The sequence below is a fragment of the Petaurus breviceps genome, unplaced genomic scaffold (assembly GCF_028583685.1).
Source record: "Petaurus breviceps papuanus isolate PSGF00001 unplaced genomic scaffold, PetGlider_PUasm1.0 558, whole genome shotgun sequence".
NCBI lineage: Eukaryota > Metazoa > Chordata > Mammalia > Diprotodontia > Petauridae > Petaurus > Petaurus breviceps.
In genome coordinates this window covers 2269270-2287883 of record NW_027186376.1, presented here as the reverse complement: position 1 = coordinate 2287883, position 18614 = coordinate 2269270, and the positions used below count along the sequence as shown (strand labels likewise).

Genomic DNA, 18614 nt, shown 5'->3' with positions numbered 1-18614 from the left:
GTATAGCAGAGTGCCGGCCCCAGAGTCAGGAGGACTTGAGTTTGGATCCAGCCTCAGACACCAAACACACACACAAAAAAAAACCTAGCCATGTGACCTTGGGCAAGTTACTTAACCCCAATTGCCCTCCAAAAAGCAAAAAAAAAAATTAATAATTTGTGAATGTGATAGTTTCAGAGAATCCTTGGAATATTTATACAGATTCTTGTTGAGTGAAGTGAACGGAACCAGGAGAACAATTTATACAGTGAAAATGCTGACAAACAAACCACTATTACAGTGACAAACAACTTTGACAGAATTAGGGCATCCAATTGGTATAATGACTGACCTTAATTCCAGAAGACTAATGATAGAACTGTATACCCATCATCTGACAGAGAAACATGATAGACTTAGTACAGAATGAGATTTTTTTTTAATGTAGCCAGTGTGAAAATTTTGCTTGACTATACATGTTTATAACAAGACTTTCTTTTCCTTTTGTTCTTGGGATGGGGGGGGGACAAATAGGGTAAAAGGTGGATAAGGCAGATTTTTTATGCCAAAGAAAAAATTACATGTGTCTATATATACATATATGTGTGTATGTATGTGTGTACATGTGTGTATATGTGTATAGATAGATAGATAGATAGATAGATAGATAGATAGATAGATAGATAGATAGATAGATAGATAGATAGATAGATACATAAAATACTATATAAGCTTGGGCCTGACAGAGAAGCCTCCACTACCCCTAAGAAGAAGCCAAGAAAGTAAGGGCTAGTTGTTCTTCCTGCCAGCAAGAGGATTATGTAGATACTCTCCCAGGAAATGGCAGCTTATGGTTGCAGAAGTGGTGGGATCCACAGTTGAGGTAAGAGGAACAATCTGTTGGAAACCAACAAATGGTGATAAAAGGGTCCTATGAGGAGATAGTGGACCAGGGACCAAAGGGACAATCGTGAATCCTGCCTTCCACATAGTACATCTCTAAGCTTATGGAAAAGGAGGGCATAGAAGGGAGAGTGTTGGCTGGTGGGGAGCAGAGCCATGGATCCTGACCCGCATCTTCCTTAATGACACTCACACTCATTTTCCCTGATCCTGTTGATCTGTTTGATTTTCCATTTGATCTTCCACTCTTCCCATCACCTTTACGGTGGATGCAAACAGACTCAGAAGATACCATGAAGCTGCTTTCTGCTTTTCACAAGGACTCTCTTGTTGTTTTTTTCCCCAAGTACATCATTGTGGAGCCAATGACACTGAACTCCTTCCTACGCCCAGTTCGGGCAGTTACTGTAACAGAAACTTGAGCAGTAGATGGATCTATCACCTGGCTTCAGTAATTTCTGATAGGTGAATCCAAAGTACTGCCTGAATTTTGACCCTCTGCATGACTATAATCATAATCCTGTTGGCAATCTACTGTGTGCTGCAATGAATTTAGCAACAGATTATTTATTCAGACTCACCTGGATTTGAATGAAAGGTGCTGAGAATGAGGAGCAGATTATGAACTGGTTAAAATAAAGTTTGGTATGGATTCACACCTTCGCCCTCACCCCCCATCCTCTAGGATGCAGTTTGTATCCAATAAACTTAGAGACTGGGCATTACTCCCCTCCTCCAACCTCTTGCTGGATGATATAAGTTCCCTGCATCCCTGGATTCATCACATCTTATTAAGAAATTTAGAAACTATCCTCATTTCACTGGTCTGACCACAATCTTATAGACAGCAGAAAAGTCTCCTATTCATCTTATACTAACTTTTCATCTAAAATTTGATTCTGGGCCTCTGAAGTCCCCAGTTAATGGCCCCCTCAACTGATTAAGGTTTTGCTATTGCCACCTGTTCTCCTTTCTTTGTAGTAGTAAAGATTTGCTAACTGCTGTCCCTTTGTGACTCTGTTCTTCATCTGAACTCTTATTCACTACAAAATTATTAGAGTAAATTGACTTTTGTTTTTACCAGTGAGAGAGCCCCTGTAGACATTAAATTAAACACAATGCCCCATTATTCTTTGTCAGATTGGTGATCTTTTCCCTGAACTCTTCTATTTCCTCTATACATTATGTCTTACATACATCTACTTACCACAATTCAGTAACATTACATTCCACAAAAGGTCTTTAAATAAAAGATTATAATTAGTTAGAGGCTAAATAAAAATCCTAAAAATTTGGTCAAAGAACAAATCACAGAAACAATCATAATTTTACCAAAATGACAACATAACAAATTATTTAGGATGCAGCTAAAGCAACCATCAGAGGGAAATTTACATATTTAAAATGTTCACCAAGAAAAATACAACAGATTGAAGTAGATTAGATAGACAATCAAAGAAAAGCAACAAACTAAAAAAAAAAAAAAAAAAAAAAGAAATACCAAGACAGAAATTCTAACCAACAAAGAATATTTTAACAAAATGGAAAGCAAAATAAATATTGAATTGAGAGATAATACTAGCAATTGACTTTTGAGCAAGTCAAGAAAAAATAAGTCAGTATAATTTTTTAAAAGCTAGCATCAAAAATGAAATAAGAATTCAGAACAAATTAAATAAAGGAAAGTTGGATACAACTAACAATTGTATCCAAGAAAAATGTCAGTCTAAATGAAAAGGATAAATATATTGAAATATAAAACACCCCCACAAAATTAAAAAAAACAGGTAGTTTAGATAATTCACTCTCAGATTTAAAAATTGAACAAATCCTTTGATGATATGAATGTGTCCTTGATATCTAAAATGGGAGAAAATAAACAGAGAAAAGAAAGTATAGAGCAATATTTCTAATTACTGCTCATGCAGTGACACTGTTGTCCATGCTGTTCATGCAGGAGATACTCACTTTCAGCTCTAGACATTTTCCCTGGCTGTCCCCCATGCCTGAAAAATTCTTCCTCTTTCATGTCTTCCTACTGGCTTCCCCAATATCCTTTAAGTCCCAATGCCATCTTTTACAAGAAGTCTTTCCCAACTCCTCCATTCTAGTCTCTTCCCTCTTTTTTCCTATATAACTTGCTTGTACATATTTGTTTCTTGTATTTCTCAGATTGTGAACTCCTTCAGGTTTTTTACCTCTTTTTTGTCGGTTTTTTTTAAATAATAAATTGATTTTCAATTACAAATTATCTCCCTCCTGCCACTCCTCCCCCACCCATCAAGAAGGCAAGGAATATGGTACCCACCATGCATATGAGGTCATTTTTGCCCTTTTTCGTATCAGCAGCACTTAGCAAAATGCCTGGCACATAGTAGGTGCTTAATATGTATTTACTGTTCTACTGATTTAAGAAGACACGCAGAGTAACTACGACTATAATTCTAAAACTCTTTACAGAAGGAGGCCTAGGTAGAGACATATTAATTGCTGATGATTGGGCCAGCAAAATTAAAATATCAGGACTGAATAAATTAATTCATTGTCATGTTCAGCTATAAAAATATTACTTTATGAAGCTAGAAAAGTAATAAAATTTGCTTGGAAAAGTAAAGTTAAACTTTTCAAAGAAGATAATGATAAAAGTGCTAAGGTGTAGCGGCAAGCACCCCAAGCGTCCTCAGGGTTTGCTGCCACCACAGGTTCTTGGATCTGCTTTGATAAAGGAAAGCAACTCAAAATGGGTTAACAAGCTTCCTTTAATCAGTCAGACATATATCCTTTACCTCGTTCAGGGGAAAAAGGTCAGCACCCCGAACCTCAAAGTATACAGGCAGAATTATCAAGACAGAAACAGATCAAGTAGGTAGCTTTCCAAACTGTCCAGCCATTACATCCATACCCAATCAACATCTGGGTTTTTCAAAGCCGGGGGGCTCCGGATAACGGCTTCCCAGAATCCTTATCAAATCACAGAACACTTCTCAAAGTGAGCCCCCCAAAACAAAGCTACACATCAGGGCTTATATAGCCTTCTCCTGGCTCAGAGAATTTAACAATCTCACTGGCCAATCAAGAAGTATCTACTGAAAAACAAGCCTCCCACCCCAGGCTCCAGGTGCACTTTAGCCTAGGGGCAGGGAAGATCTTTAAAATTTACATTCCCATTACATAAGGTAATGGAATTAGCAGTATCAGATCTCATACTATTCTACAAAGCAGTAACCATGAAAAAGATTCTGTACTAGAATAAATGGAATAGACTAGTATTTACATATTCAGTAAATTTAAAAAAAAACTTGTTGCGTCAAGGACTCTATTTGACAAAAACTACTTGAAAAACTTGCAAGCAGTCTGGCAGAAATCAGAGTTCAACATACCTCACACCATATACCAACATAAGCTATAAATTGGTATCAGACTTAGATATCATTATAGTGTTATAATATTGTAACCAAATTGGAAAAAGAAGGGAATATTTTTGCAACTATGAGAAAAGTTCATGACTAAACCAGGGATAAAGGTGTTATTTTCTTCAGTATTTTGTGTGTGTGTGTGTGTGTGTGTGTGTTTCCTTCACTAAGCTGTTGGATCTTTTCTCATGATTTTCTTGCATCTCTCTTATTCCTTTTCCCAATTTTGCCTCTATCTCTCTTGCTGGATTTTCAGAATACTTTTTGAGCTCTTCCTTGGACTGAAACCAATTCATTTTTTTAAGGCTTTGGATGTAGGAACTTTTATTTTGTTGTCTTCTTCTGAGTATGTGTTTTGATCTTCCTTGTCACCATAATAACTTTCTACAGTCAAGAGGTTTTTCCATTGTTTGCTCCTATTCCCAGCCTATTACTTGATTTTTAATTGTTTGTTAAACTAGGCTTCCAGGGTGGAGGGCACACTGTCCCAAGCTTCAGAGGTTTTGTGCAGCTGTTTTCAGAGATATTTCTAGGGATCTATATGCTTTCAGTTCTTCCAAGGTGGTATGATCTGAGGACAGGTGTTTTCTACTCTCCTGGCCTTGTGCTCTTGTCTGTGAGTCACCACAAGCACTCTTTTTCTGCCCTGGAACTGTGAGGAGAGACCCCATCTACTGCCTCCACAAGTCCTGCTACACTAGTTTCCCTCCTCAATCTGGGACTGCCACCCAGATCTGAGTGTAGGCAAAGCAACAGAGTCCTTCCTCAGTGCTAGCAGAGAGACCACCATAATCTCCTTCTGACCGGTTGTTCAACCCCTTTGCAGTAGGTGGGCTGGGAGCCCCAGAATCAGCTGCTGCCACTGCAGCTGCTGATTCAGTCACTGCCAAGGTCTGCTGCTGGCCTACTTGGGGCAGGCTGTGCTGGCGGAGCCTGTGCTGAACTGTGCTCCACTCCCACCTGGTATGACGGACCTTTCTTGATGACCTAAGTTGTCCCTGGTGTCTGTGGTCCAAGAGGCCTAGAGACTGCCACAGTCATCAGCAATTCAGTCACCTCAAGTCCTGCTCTGGGCTTCCTGGAGTCCAGTCTGCACCAAACTATACACTTCTTCCATCCCGGTGCAACAGACCTTTCTGCCGGTCTTGTAAGTTGTTTTGGGCTAAAAATTTGCTTCACTTTTTTTTCTGTGGGTTCTGTTGCTCTAGAATTGTTTTAGAGTGATCTTTAAGGTATTTGGAGGGTTTTGGAGGAGAGCTCAGGCCAGTCCCTTCCTTTACTCTACCATCTTGGCTCTGCCCTGCTACTTAAGTTTATTGAGGTATTATCCTTTAGGATAGGAAGTGCCCTAGTCAGACTTGGGCTTTAGGAAGATCATTTTGATAGGTGAGTTGAGGATGGACTGGAGTGGGAAGAGATTTGTGGCAGGGATACCACATTAATTACTTAATTGCATTAATCCAAGTAGGTGGTGATATGGGCTTGCACCAGGGTGGTAGCAATGTTACTAGGGGAGAAGGGGAGTGTATGTTGTAGATGATACTAAGGTAGCCATAGGCATTGGCAACAGATTTCATATGGGGTGGCAGTAAGAGTGAGGTTTCAAGGATGAAACCTAAGTTTTCAGCTGGGGAACTGGAAGTATGCTTGGTGGTTCCCTTGACAGCAATATTGGAGAATTTGAGGGAAAACATGATAAGCTCAGTCTGGGATATGTTGAGTTTAAAATAGAATATCTAGTTAAAGATAACCAATAGGCAGTTGGAGATTTGAGACGAGGGTCAGTGGAGAGGTTAGAACTAGATAAAGCTTGAAGTGGCTTTCAAGTGGTGATTCTTAAATTTTCCGTGTGACCACCGGACACTGTAGAAATTGGTAAATATTATAAATCAGGTCTTGATTTATTATTTTGTTGATTGACACAATAAGATGTTAGAGAAAATGTTAATAATGCAGATTAAACTTAAAAGTCTTTTGGGAAAATGGACAAAGATGGTGATTTGATGAACTGAAGACTTTCAGGTATGTGTGATAAAAAGACCAGAACCCAATGGAAAATTCAGTGTAAACAATCCAGAAGAAATATAAGGAAAACCTTAAAGGCTGATTAAAAGGGTGTGATTAAGATCAAACTGTTTACTTCTTATATATGAAAATATCATCAGTATTCTTAAAATTGTCATCATTACTTGGATAGTTTAAAAGAAATATTAAGGCTGAGTTGTATATGATGGAATGATTGTAAGACAACAAAATTGGGTAGGAAAAGGTAAAAATAAGCAATTATCTCATAAAATGGGGCTTAAAAGGAAGAACTGATACAGAGGAAGCAAATGGGGATAGAAGGCTGGTAGTGACGGAACCTTACTCTCATTGGATCTGGGTTGAAGAAGAAAAAATGTATACGTCTTGAAAGTTGTAGAAGTCTTCTGGACTTATAGAGGGGTGGAGGAAGGGTGTGTAGATTAATATTTAGGAAACTAGGGGAGAGTATAAGGGAGGGGCTCTTATAAGGGTCGGTAGAATAAGGAATAGGAGGGTAGGGGGAGAGGATAAATTGGGATAGGGTAAAAAGAGGATGAGAAGGACAACAGTGAGTAAAAATAAGATGGAGGGAAATTCACAAATATTGATTATAACTTTGAATGTCAGTGGGATGAAGTCATCCATAAAATGGAAATAGATAGCAGAATGGATTTAAAATCAGAATCCAACAATGTTGCCTACAAGTTAATAATGAGAGATACACACAGGGTTAAAATGGAGGGTTGAAGTAGAATTTATTATTCTTCAGCTGATGCAAAAAAGGGCAGGGTTAGCAATTATGATATAAGACAAAGTTAAGGCCAAAGTATATTTAATTTTAAAAGATAACCAGGGTAATTACATTTTAATAAAAGGTATCATAGACAAGAAAGCAATGTCAATACTGAACCTATATTCACCAAATACTATAGCATCTAATTTTTTTAAGTTAATGAATTGCAGGTGGAGATAGGTGACAGTACTATAATAGTAGAGGACTTGAATCTTTCCCTCTAAGAACTAGATAAATCTAACCAAAAAACAAATAAGAAGTCAAGGAAGTGAATAGAATTTTAGATAAGCTAGATAAAATAGATATATGGAGAGAATCAAAAGGAAATAGACAGGAATACACCTTTTTCTCAATGGTTCATGATACCTTTACAAAGACTGACCACATATTAGGGCATAAAATTTCATAATTAAAAGCAGAAAAATTAAATATATCCTATTCATATTATAATACAATAAAAATTATTTTTAATAAGGAACCAAGGAAACATAGATTAAGAACTAATTGGAGATTAAACAACCTAATCTTAAGGAATGAGTGGGTTTAAGAATGGTTCACAGAAACAATGATTTCATTGAAGAGAATGACAGTTATGAGATACTATATCAAAATCTATTGGATACAGCAAAAGCAGTGATAAAAAGAAATTTTATATCTCTAAAATGCTTACATAAATAAAATAAAAAGCAGACCAATGGATTGGGTATGAAATTTAAAAAAAAACTACAAAAAGAACACAAACTAAAATTCCCTAATTAAACACTAAACTGGAAATCCTAAAAATTAAAGGTAGGTCTAAAAAAACTATTGAGTTAATAAATAAAACTAGAAGTTGGTTTTATGAAAAAAAAAAAGCAATAAAATATATAAACCATTGGTTAATTTGATTTTTAAAAAGAGAAAACCAAACCATAATAATGAAAATGAAAAGAGATGATATACCATTAGTGAAGAAATTAAAGAAATGATAAGAAGTTATTTTGCCCAGTATATGCTAACAAATTTAACAATTTAAGTGAAATGGATGAATATTTACAAATATATAAATTGCCTATATTATCAGAAGAATAAATAGAATATCAATAAATCTATTTTATAAAAAGGAATTGAACAGGCCCTAAATGAGCTTCTATTCTATCAAAATTCTATCAAACATTTAAAGATCAACTAATTCCAATATTAAATAATTTTGAATAAAAGAAAAAATAAGCAAACTATTTTTATTTAACAAATATGGTACTGATACCTAAACCAGGAAGAGTAAAAACAGAGAAAGAAAATGATAAACCAATATCATTAATGCATACGGATGCAAAGATTCTAAGTAAAATACTAGCTAAATGTTTACAACACTATATTAGAAAGATTATACTTTATGACTAAGTGGGATTTATACCAGGAATGCAGGGGTAGTTTAACATAAGGAAAACCATTAACATAATTGATTATATCAAGAATAAAAGTTTTTAAAATCACATAGATGCAGAAAAAGCTTTTGGTAAAGTACAATACTCATTTCTGTTAAAAAAAAAAAACTTGAAACTATAGGTATAAATGGATTTTTCCTTAAATTGATTTTTTAATGGATCTATTTTAAACCATCAGCAAGCATTATTTGTAATAGGAAAGAACTAGAAATCTTCACAGTAAGATCAGGTGTGAAACAAGGGTGCCCACTGTCATCAACATGACTCAATATTCTGTTGGAAATCCTAGCAATAGCAATGAGAAGAAAAAGAAAGAGAAGGAATCAGAATAAGAAATAAGGCAATAAGACTATCCCTTTTTGAAGATGTTGATATACTTAAAAAATCCCAAAGACTCAATTAGAAAGTTAGTTGAAACAATTAATAGTTTTAGCAGAGTAACAGAATATAAAGTAAATTGACATAAATCATTGGCATTCCTATATATCACAAACAAAACCCTGGAAGAAGAGATAGTAAGAGATACCCCATTTAAAATAATGCTAGACAATATAAAAGACCTGGGAGTACACCTGCCAAAAAAAAAAACAGGAATTATATGAAAACAAAACCCTTTCTTTAAAATAAAAGTACAGTCAGATTTAAATAATTTGAGAAAAATTAATTCCTGAGTGGGCAGAGCCAATATAATAGAATGACAATTTTACCTAAACTTATTCAATGCCATCTCAATTAAATTACCAAAAAAAAATCTTTTTTGAACTAACAAATAATAAAATTCATTTGGAAGAACAAAAAATCAAGAATATTGAAAGAATTTATGGAAAAAAATGTAAAGGAAGGAGGTTTAGCAGTACCGGATCTTAAACTATATTATAAGGTAGTGATTATCAAAACTATCTGGCTAAAAAATAGAAAGGTGGAAGAGAGCAGATGTGCAATTTGCAGCAGCAAATAAACGTATCAACCTTGTATTTTACAAGTGTAAAGACTTAAGATTTGGGGATAAGAATTCATTATTTGGGAAAATTGTTGGAAAACTAGAAAGCAGTCTGAAAGAAATTAGATGTAGACCAATATCTGCATACCATTTACCAAGATAAGATCAAAATGGATACATAAACTAGACATACTAAGAGATATTACAAGAAAATTTGAGTACATGGAACATAATACTTATCATATTTATGGTTAGGTGAACAATTTGTGAGTAAGCAAGAAATAGAGGGCAAAGTGAGGTGTAAAATGCATAATTTTTATTACATTAATTTAAAAAGGTTTTTTCAAATAAACCAAATGTAGCCAAGATCAGACGAAGGCAGAAAATTTGGGGGAAAATGTATATACTGTTTCTCAAATATATAAAGAACTTTGTCTGTAAGAATATGAGTCATTCCCCAATTGTGGTTTGTCCTTCATTCTCCAAGAGGACATTAATATGACTTGCAACTGACTTTTATTTGAGTGAGGGAGGGCTGCAGGATGTAAGCAACCTCACTTTCTCCTTCAGAGCCATCTGGGTCCAGTGGCCAGATAGTCATCAGGATCACTGAGATGGCCCAGGATGCAGTGGGAGACCTTGATCCTTTTAAGATAAGGTCTTTTCAAGTTCTCATTTTGAGTGAGGCAATGCCCATTCAATGACTAGGCCTCTTTGAGGGATGGCCCCTTTAATTAAAAAAAAAATCAAACTGGCAGGGGAAGACCCTCAGAAATAGTTACATTATTTGGGGGGGAGGGGAAGGAGGCTCCTGGCTCAGAGTGAATGTTCCCTAATTGACAAGTGGCCAAATGGTGGTTTTCCAATGAAGAAATCAAAACAACTTATGAAAAAATTCTCCAAATCATTATTGATTAGAGAAATGCAAATTAGAACAACCTTGAGATATCATTTTACATCTATCAGATTGACTGAAATGATTGAAGTTTGAAGGTCATGTGGAAAAATTGGGACACTAATTCATTGTTGGTGGAATTTCAACTGATCCAACCATTTTGGAGAGCAATCAGGAATTATGTCAAAAACTTTATTAAACTGCCTATACCCTCTGACCCAGCAATACCACTATTAGCTCTATTTCCAAAGATAATTAGGGGAAAAAGAAAAATATATATATTCTAAAATATTTCTAATAGCTCTCTTTGTGGTGTCAAAGAACTGGGGACTGTGAGAATGTCCATCAACTATGGAATAGCTGACCAAGTTGTGGTAGATGATTTTGATGAAATAATACTGTGCTATAAGAAATGATGAGCTCGACGGTCATAGAAAAACACGGATAGATTGGCATGAAATAAAGAAAAGCAAAATGAGCAGAACCAAGACAACATTGTACAGTGACAGCAATATTGTTTAAAGAACAACTTTGAGTGAATAAGTAATTTTGACCATACCCAAATCAACTACAAAGGACATATGAAGAGTTATTTACATCCAGAGAAGGAACCAATAAATAGAGGTATGTATAGAATGATTTTCCATATTTATATCTATAGATACACACACATACATATTTTTACATAATGGTAGCCATCTTTAGGGCAGGGTTTGGGGAAGGAATAAAATAGACATTTACATAAAATCTTTATCATATATTTAAATGGATAACAAGTTGTACATAATAATTTGCAGTTTTATGTGCAATCATCTATTTAAAAATTATACTATGTCATGGAAATGCATGTTTTATTCCATTAAAAATAAAATAACATGTTTAAAGTGCATTGTGCATATATTTTCCCCCCAAGAGAGTCAGCTGGAAAACATTTACCAACAAACCACTGTATATAAGTGTATATGTATATGCATGTATACACAATATATAAATACACACACAAAAGAATTAGAAACCATTTTAATTTCACATAAGTAATAGAGAGCCAGATTTGCATTTCATAAAAGATTGGATGGGAATATGTTACCAGATTTTGAACATTCTCCAACTTCTAAGATGCACAATACCTGGAAAGAATGGAAGAAAGGAAACGATACCAAAAATGTAATAAACTATTTAAACTTTTATTTTTTATTCATAATTCCATCACTGACACTTTTAAAACATTTAAATTTTGTGTAAAGATTTAACTTCAACAAAATATCACAAGACAATTAAGTTTACATCACTTAGATTCTTTGATATATACACTTACATAGAATATAAACTTGAATAAATATAAAGGAGGTGGAAACTATGTACCATTATTGAAAGATATTCTGAATATGAAGTCTGGCAATACATTAGATTTCCTATGACATGGTCAGTGTTCAATGATAGAGCATGCACTTGGGAATTAAAATATTTTTTGAAATATCTTAAGTATAGCACAAAACTATTTTTGATTGATTTTAAATGACTAGTACAGACTTGGAATATAAATCTGAGTAATTGTTACATCTAAAAGATATTGTAGAAAGAAAAGCAGTAGTCAAAAAATTCCTAGGAAAACAATTTGGACATTTATAATATCAATTTATCGTCTCTTTTCATTTTAAATGTCAACTTTCTTCAGTCTTTTCCATATAAAGAGATAATAAAATAAAGAAACCTTGGTTTTCTATTTTAAGAATATCATATGCTACTTGATTTTACACTCTGCATCAGCGGAAGGAATATCCATATTGATGAAATCACAGATCCATCAAAATATAAGGTAAATCATATTCATGACTACATTGATGTGACAATTTCAACCATGAACCAAACCATCTAAAACCAAAGTATGAAAAAATAAAACCAAAATAAGCAAATACATTGAAAATTACACAAGCCAAGTTACTCAAGTCCCATAGATTACATATTCAATAAAAGTAAAAGACTTGTAGCAATTGTTTGGATAAAATACTCTGATATAATTTTGAACGTTATTAACACTGGTACAAAATACCACAGTGATCATTATTGGCACTTAGAGCGCTCCTTTCCTAAGTTCACTATACAGTTAATAATGACAAGTTTTTCAACGTTTTACACATTTTACTCCTTTGGAAGACAATGACAAGAAAGTACTAACATCAGAGAACAGCTGATTTTTCTGACATTCAAAAGACTGCCACAACCTAAATTATATTATCAATTAATCTTGACATTAGGGTACAAAAGGCTATGAAGCTTGATTTTTAAAAGACCAATATTTCTGTTCACGAAACAAGACTTTGTAATTAATCCAGAGAACAACTGGGAATCATTTTTATAGATAGCAGCTACATATAAGCTCTGTTACCTGCAATTGCACTTTCCATTAAATATTTTGCCCTCTTACTGTTACATATTTGTATATGATACACAAAAGTCTTTGCAACAACTACAACAAATTGAGATTTATTTGGTTATAAGAAATTTGTTTCAACGGGTGTTTTTAGTACTTGGTAGATCTTGATATACGTTTTACAAATTGAAAATCATAAAATGTTGGCTCATGAGAAAATATCTTCACAATTTTCCCCATAACATTGTTATAATTTTAAATGCTCTAAATATTTTCTGCAAAATTGATTACAACATTCAGAAACTAACACAAAAATTATGAACAAATGTTTCCATTTCCCAAATTGTGTATTTGAGTACATTTAGTGTGTTTTTATTTGTGAGTTTTTAAAATGAAGTTTCACCATTTTTCTAAACTTATGTGCACCTACTTACTTCTTTTTCCTGGATGACAATTTTCCCTACATAACAGATTTCAAACGGTGATAAAATCATTTATGATTCTTTGCCTCAATGTATTTATCCTTTTTCTTATAATTTTAAAGGGCCTGTTATATCAAACATACTCATATAAAGTTCGCTGAGTGAAATAAAGTTACAGAGAAATATTTTGTGGTGTGTAGAGTTTACAAATTATCACTTAGGAAAAAGATATAAAAACACTTGGTGAATATATTTCAAACTAATTTTGAGGAGACCACCTATAGAACAAACTATAGTATCTCCTGCATGATTATTCAAGAAGCAATTATGATTTTAAACAAATAATATAACTGTCAGAAGCAAAAATTCAAATATCATTATGTTCTAATCTAATATTTCTATTAAAATATATCCAATGTTATCTCTTTTCCAATCAGTTTCAAAGCAGCTAAATTTGAACTAAGTAGTTTCAAAGCAATAACATTTGAAATAGCAGGGATTTTATTTTTTCTTGAGTTGAAGCACAGTGCACCTGAATTAAGTATGCAACATCTTTAGAAGGAAATCTACATTTTCTTTCAAAAAAATTAATAAAATGATTTTGTGCTTAGACATTATTTTTAATTTAATAAATCAAAATCTTATTATATGAAAAAGATGCTGAGATGCTACCAACATTATTTGTGGCATTTTTACATGGAATGCACTCAAGTATATAGTGTTTGTCATTCTTTTAGAACTAAAAAAGCATAATATTTAGAAATACTGTAAAATATAAACTGAATTTTCTTCATATACTACAAATCTTCACTGAATCAAAAAGCAAAACTCTAATTTTGTAAGGCTCACTTTTCAGGTATTTATTATATTTTGAAATTACAGATAATTCTCATATTGTGCCTTGGTCTAGTATTTAAAAATATGTGGAATATTCTCTTTACCTTTATATAAACAGGAAAAAAAAAAAGAAGGAAGACTTAAGTACAACACCAGAAAGGGGTGGGGATGGAAGTACAGAGACAGTAACAAATAAGAAAATAATTAATTTGTTGATTTCAACAACTACATTTTTATCTATCTGTCTAGATAAGTGGGAAGTTTCAAACATACACTGCTTTGGGGAAAAGTGATGATAATCATTAAATATCATATTTTGGCCAAAGTCTGAATTAAACAGACTGCTTTGCCTCACTTTGAAAAGGCCTTTTTACTGCGTCAGCCACCCCAGAGACCAGATAATGCTGGAAGTAGGATTTAAAATAGGCATCCTGAGATCGTAAATTCCAAACAAACCCATCTTTGTCTTTGCTCTCTGAGTGAGCTTGGAGGGTTAGGGTTAGGCAGTCGAGACCTACTTTATGGCCCTAAGGATGAGACCCTTAACTTGAGTAATGGGACTTTTTCTTATCTTAATATTTTCTGGACATATGCTATGTTATGGAATGTTAATGGTAAAGAAACTGAATCATAGTCTCAATTGACACTTTTTCAACTCTCTTGGTTTATTGTATTTACCATTTATTAAATTAAGAAAATTCCTTTCTCATACAATGATTAAACATTTATGGGGATCATAAATTTGTGTGACAGAGACACCCTGTAGCTATCCTAACTTCTTGTACAAGTCCTCTAGACTTAAGGGAAGAGAAATAAATTTTGTAATTGCATATTACTATTTGTTCATGTCCTTTAAACAAACTTTTGAAATAGGTGGACAGTGGCAAATCAGTTTGTGTAATAAAATAACTGAAGATTCAGCAAAGCCAAATGCAAATAATTAAGGCAATATAGAGAGACAAACTGGAAAAAACTGAAGTGGTTATTTTGACATGTCAGGAAAAATTGAGAAGAAAACAGGTCAGATGCTTTATATGTTTTCTACATAAGCTGAATTCACTGAATAACTACAGATTTTCAGCGTCATATAATACCAAAACTGACTGATTTTCTACTTTACTATCATAGACAAAAGTTAAAAAATATCAAGAGGACAGAATTCTGCATTAAATTACTTTTTTTCTGAAAAGAAAAAACAAATGCTAATATGACCACTGAAACAAATATTCACATGAGAATAAGATTCTAATTATTTTTATTACACAAAATGATGTGATATTTTTTTTTCAGATTCAGGACCCTAACCTACATATAAACTAACTTGGAGAATGGACTTGATTGGCCAGTTCCTCATTATAAATAACCATGAAGAGAACTTGTAAAACAAAGAGGATAGAAATTTGTCCTATAGGTGGATAGAAACCAGTTTTCTGCATAAAAATAGCATTGTGTTTATACTGGTCCACCATGATCCCCAGATGTGAAATTGCATCTCACACTTCCTACTTTTGCACACAAGTGGTCTCCCTCATAGAATCCTTAGCTTCTTTCAAGGTACAGTTCAAGTCCTACATGAGGCCTTTCCTGAACTTTTCTTATCCCCATGGCCCAGTTCTTGCCACTCCATCCGTCTTGACTTTTTTTCTTTGCATTTACCTACGTAAATATTTTATCCAATAGTAAAATGCAAACTCCTTCAGGGCAGGGAAAATTTTATTTTTTATTTTTTGCTTTTTTTTTGGAGGGCAATTGGGGTTAAGTGACTTGCCCAAGGTCACATGGCTAGTATTTGTCTTGAGTGTCTGAGGCTGGATTTGAACTGAGGCCCTCCTGACTCCAGGGCTGGTGCTCTATTCACTATGCCACCTAGCTGCCTCTACAATTTTATTTTTGTCTTTGTATCTGCAGTGCCTAGCATAATAACTTACACATAATTAGCCCTTGACAAATATGTATTGAACTGAATTGAATTATTTCCAAAACATACTTTTGTTTTTGTTTTGTAAAAATGCATCAGTACTTTGTAATCATAACAAGCTCCTAAGGAGTTGCAAATAGATTGTAATTTGAGATGCAGTTGTATGCATACACATTGGGCTGACCTTGACATAACCATAGAAATAAGAGTTTAGGGATAAATGAACAAACCTAGGGGCAAATAAACATAATTGTCAGACTTTTACTTCTAGGTGACATCTATCCATTGTCTGTTTAAATATTAGGTTATCTCTGTTAAGATTACTATTCAACAGCAGACTAATGTCCTGTCCTAAATTCAGTAAAAAACAAAAAAGAAAACCTCTGTCTCATGGCGCTATCACAAACTAACAAGGAAAAAATACAAGTGTGAAAGAAATAACATTGTCTCATCTCAACTGGGATTTTACTAGTCTCTAATGCACTGAACGTTAGCCCCATCCAGTGTTTGTAATATATATTTTCTTTGCTAAAAATCAAGTAATTGTAAATGCTACTTCAGTTAGGTAAATATTATCCAGGCTTTTCAAATTGTTAATTTGTAGTTGCACTATTTTTAAAAGAACAATTTCCCAAATTACGTATGGAGATGAGAAATTAACATTATTTAAAGACAAAACAAATATATTTTAAAATTGTGCCATAAATATGTTGTTACATACATCTCATCCATTAACTTATGCAGTAACCAATATCTCATTTTTAGGTTGGGAAAGGAAAAGGCTAAGTCAGGCATAAAAACAAAAATCTGTTTTCTTAATTTAACATGAGAAAAATGTAGAAGGTGTACAAACCGAAAACCAACATATTCCTTAAGAATAAAAACAGAGAAGTAGGTAGTGGTCAAATTTCACATGCCCAATTAGGTAGCAATATACTATCTGGGTCAGTATAATTAGTCAGTATAATAAATCAAGGGTGGGGGAATTCATTTTTAAGGAAATCCGTGTTACTAAAAACCAACTTGTTTGTTATAACTAACTTTTTTATTATGGTTTCAAAAGTCATCATTTTGATTAAATTAATGGGGGGAAGATCTGTTAGGAGCTATTTGCATAATGCTGATAAAAGAAAAATAAGCAGAACATTAATATCAGTAAGCCAGAGGTGATTATTAATGTGTATTTTTAGCAACCATAGAAAGTATTTCCTGAAATGGTTGGTGATCTGGTTTTATTTTCTGTTTGCAATTGAGTACCTAAATTACTGTTTATTTGGTGAGTCCAGTCAAAACCCTTTTAATCTTATAATGGCAAATAAAATGCATTCATCAAACAGTATTAGTTTATGTGTGCCAATTGAGGAAAGCAAAATTATCATCAAAAGGTTCTAAATGCAGAATCAATTTATTGCATCTTCTCTTAAAACTTGATTTGGCCTCAAAGAGAAACTCTACTAAATTATAATGGTGAGAAGAATATCTGTGTCCTTTTTATAGAAGGGACTTTTTGTACTTAGACATAATTTTAAATAAACTTTGTTAATTAATGGCCATTAGTAGGTAAATTATGGTTGATCAAACAGATTTCATGTATGGCATTTCTGGGGAGGAACACCCCACATAGAGCAGCCAAAATCTCTTCAGGTAGAAATAAAATACATTTTAATGTTTTAGATTACTTTCTATTTGCTATGCCACAAATGTTATGTTAGTCAGTAAATAAGGATGTCCGAGGACTAAATGCATTTTAGACTAGAGACTTCCAAATTTTGGCCAAGAATTGGTAGATTTAGATATCTGTGAATCAATTTTCTTATTTCTGTTCCCAAATAAAATTTATCTCACATTATTTTCCAATTGTTTTAGAATTATGAAGGTATTTAAAACTAGACTGTAAAAAAGGAGAACCAGACCAGACATAAGACAATAAGGTCACCGAAAGCTATTCTTTTTCCCCTGGAAGTCTTTCTTCAAAATGCTTATATAGATCAGCTGCTGAAACCTATTCCACATCAGAGGCATCATTGTCAGAAAGATGATAGTTGCTTCCCTTCACCCGAATATATTCTATGTATCTCCCTTCATCAGAATCCCAAGTGCCACATGTACATAATTTGTTTTCAAACAGTGATTCAATTTCCTCCAGTTTTCTCCCTTTGGTCTCAGGAAGACAACCATAGATGAAAATGAGTCCCAAACCAGCAAATCCAGCATAGAGAAAGAAGACTCCTGCAATTGAAAACAATACATATAGTCATGAATTAAAGTTTTAATTCTAACAAATAGCCAGCTTTCTATGGCCATTTTTGAGTGGAAAAGGATAGTATTATTATTAATCAGCACCTAATATTGTTCTTTTATATGCAATAGTCAATAAAAATGAGAGACTGACAGAGAGAGGTAGAAAGAGGAAATTTACCTAAAGTCTAGGAATCTTTTTATGGAACCAAAACTATGCCTCGTTTACTCTGGGTTGTCCTAGTGCTGTGAATGCCTAAGCTGCCTCTATATCCCTTCCACGAAGTTATATTATGAAGGCAATTATATACTAAGCCTAGCTGATAAGATTTTATAGCAATGGTCCATCTTCTCTTCATATTTAGATTTTGATTGTGCATTACTTAAAGCCCATCCACAATGATGAAAACAAAGAAAAAACCCAGAATGCTAAGCTGTGACACAATATGGCTA

General features: G+C 33.7%; 1 protein-coding gene across 2 annotated transcripts in view; it reads right to left on the bottom strand.

Moving 5' to 3' along the window:
• Positions 1-18614, bottom strand: part of SLC2A13 (solute carrier family 2 member 13) — a 215003-nt gene that overhangs the window by 9250 nt on the left and 187139 nt on the right. Inside the window, exon 10 of one of the 2 annotated variants that reach the window (XM_069102893.1) lies at positions 11541-18152. The exons of the other annotated variant lie outside the window; for it this stretch is intronic. Coding sequence (XP_068958994.1) covers positions 17926-18152 — 227 coding nt within the window. The 3' untranslated portion in view covers positions 11541-17925. Of the gene's footprint in view, positions 1-11540; positions 18153-18614 lie in introns of those variants that run through there. 2 annotated transcript variants of the gene reach the window in all.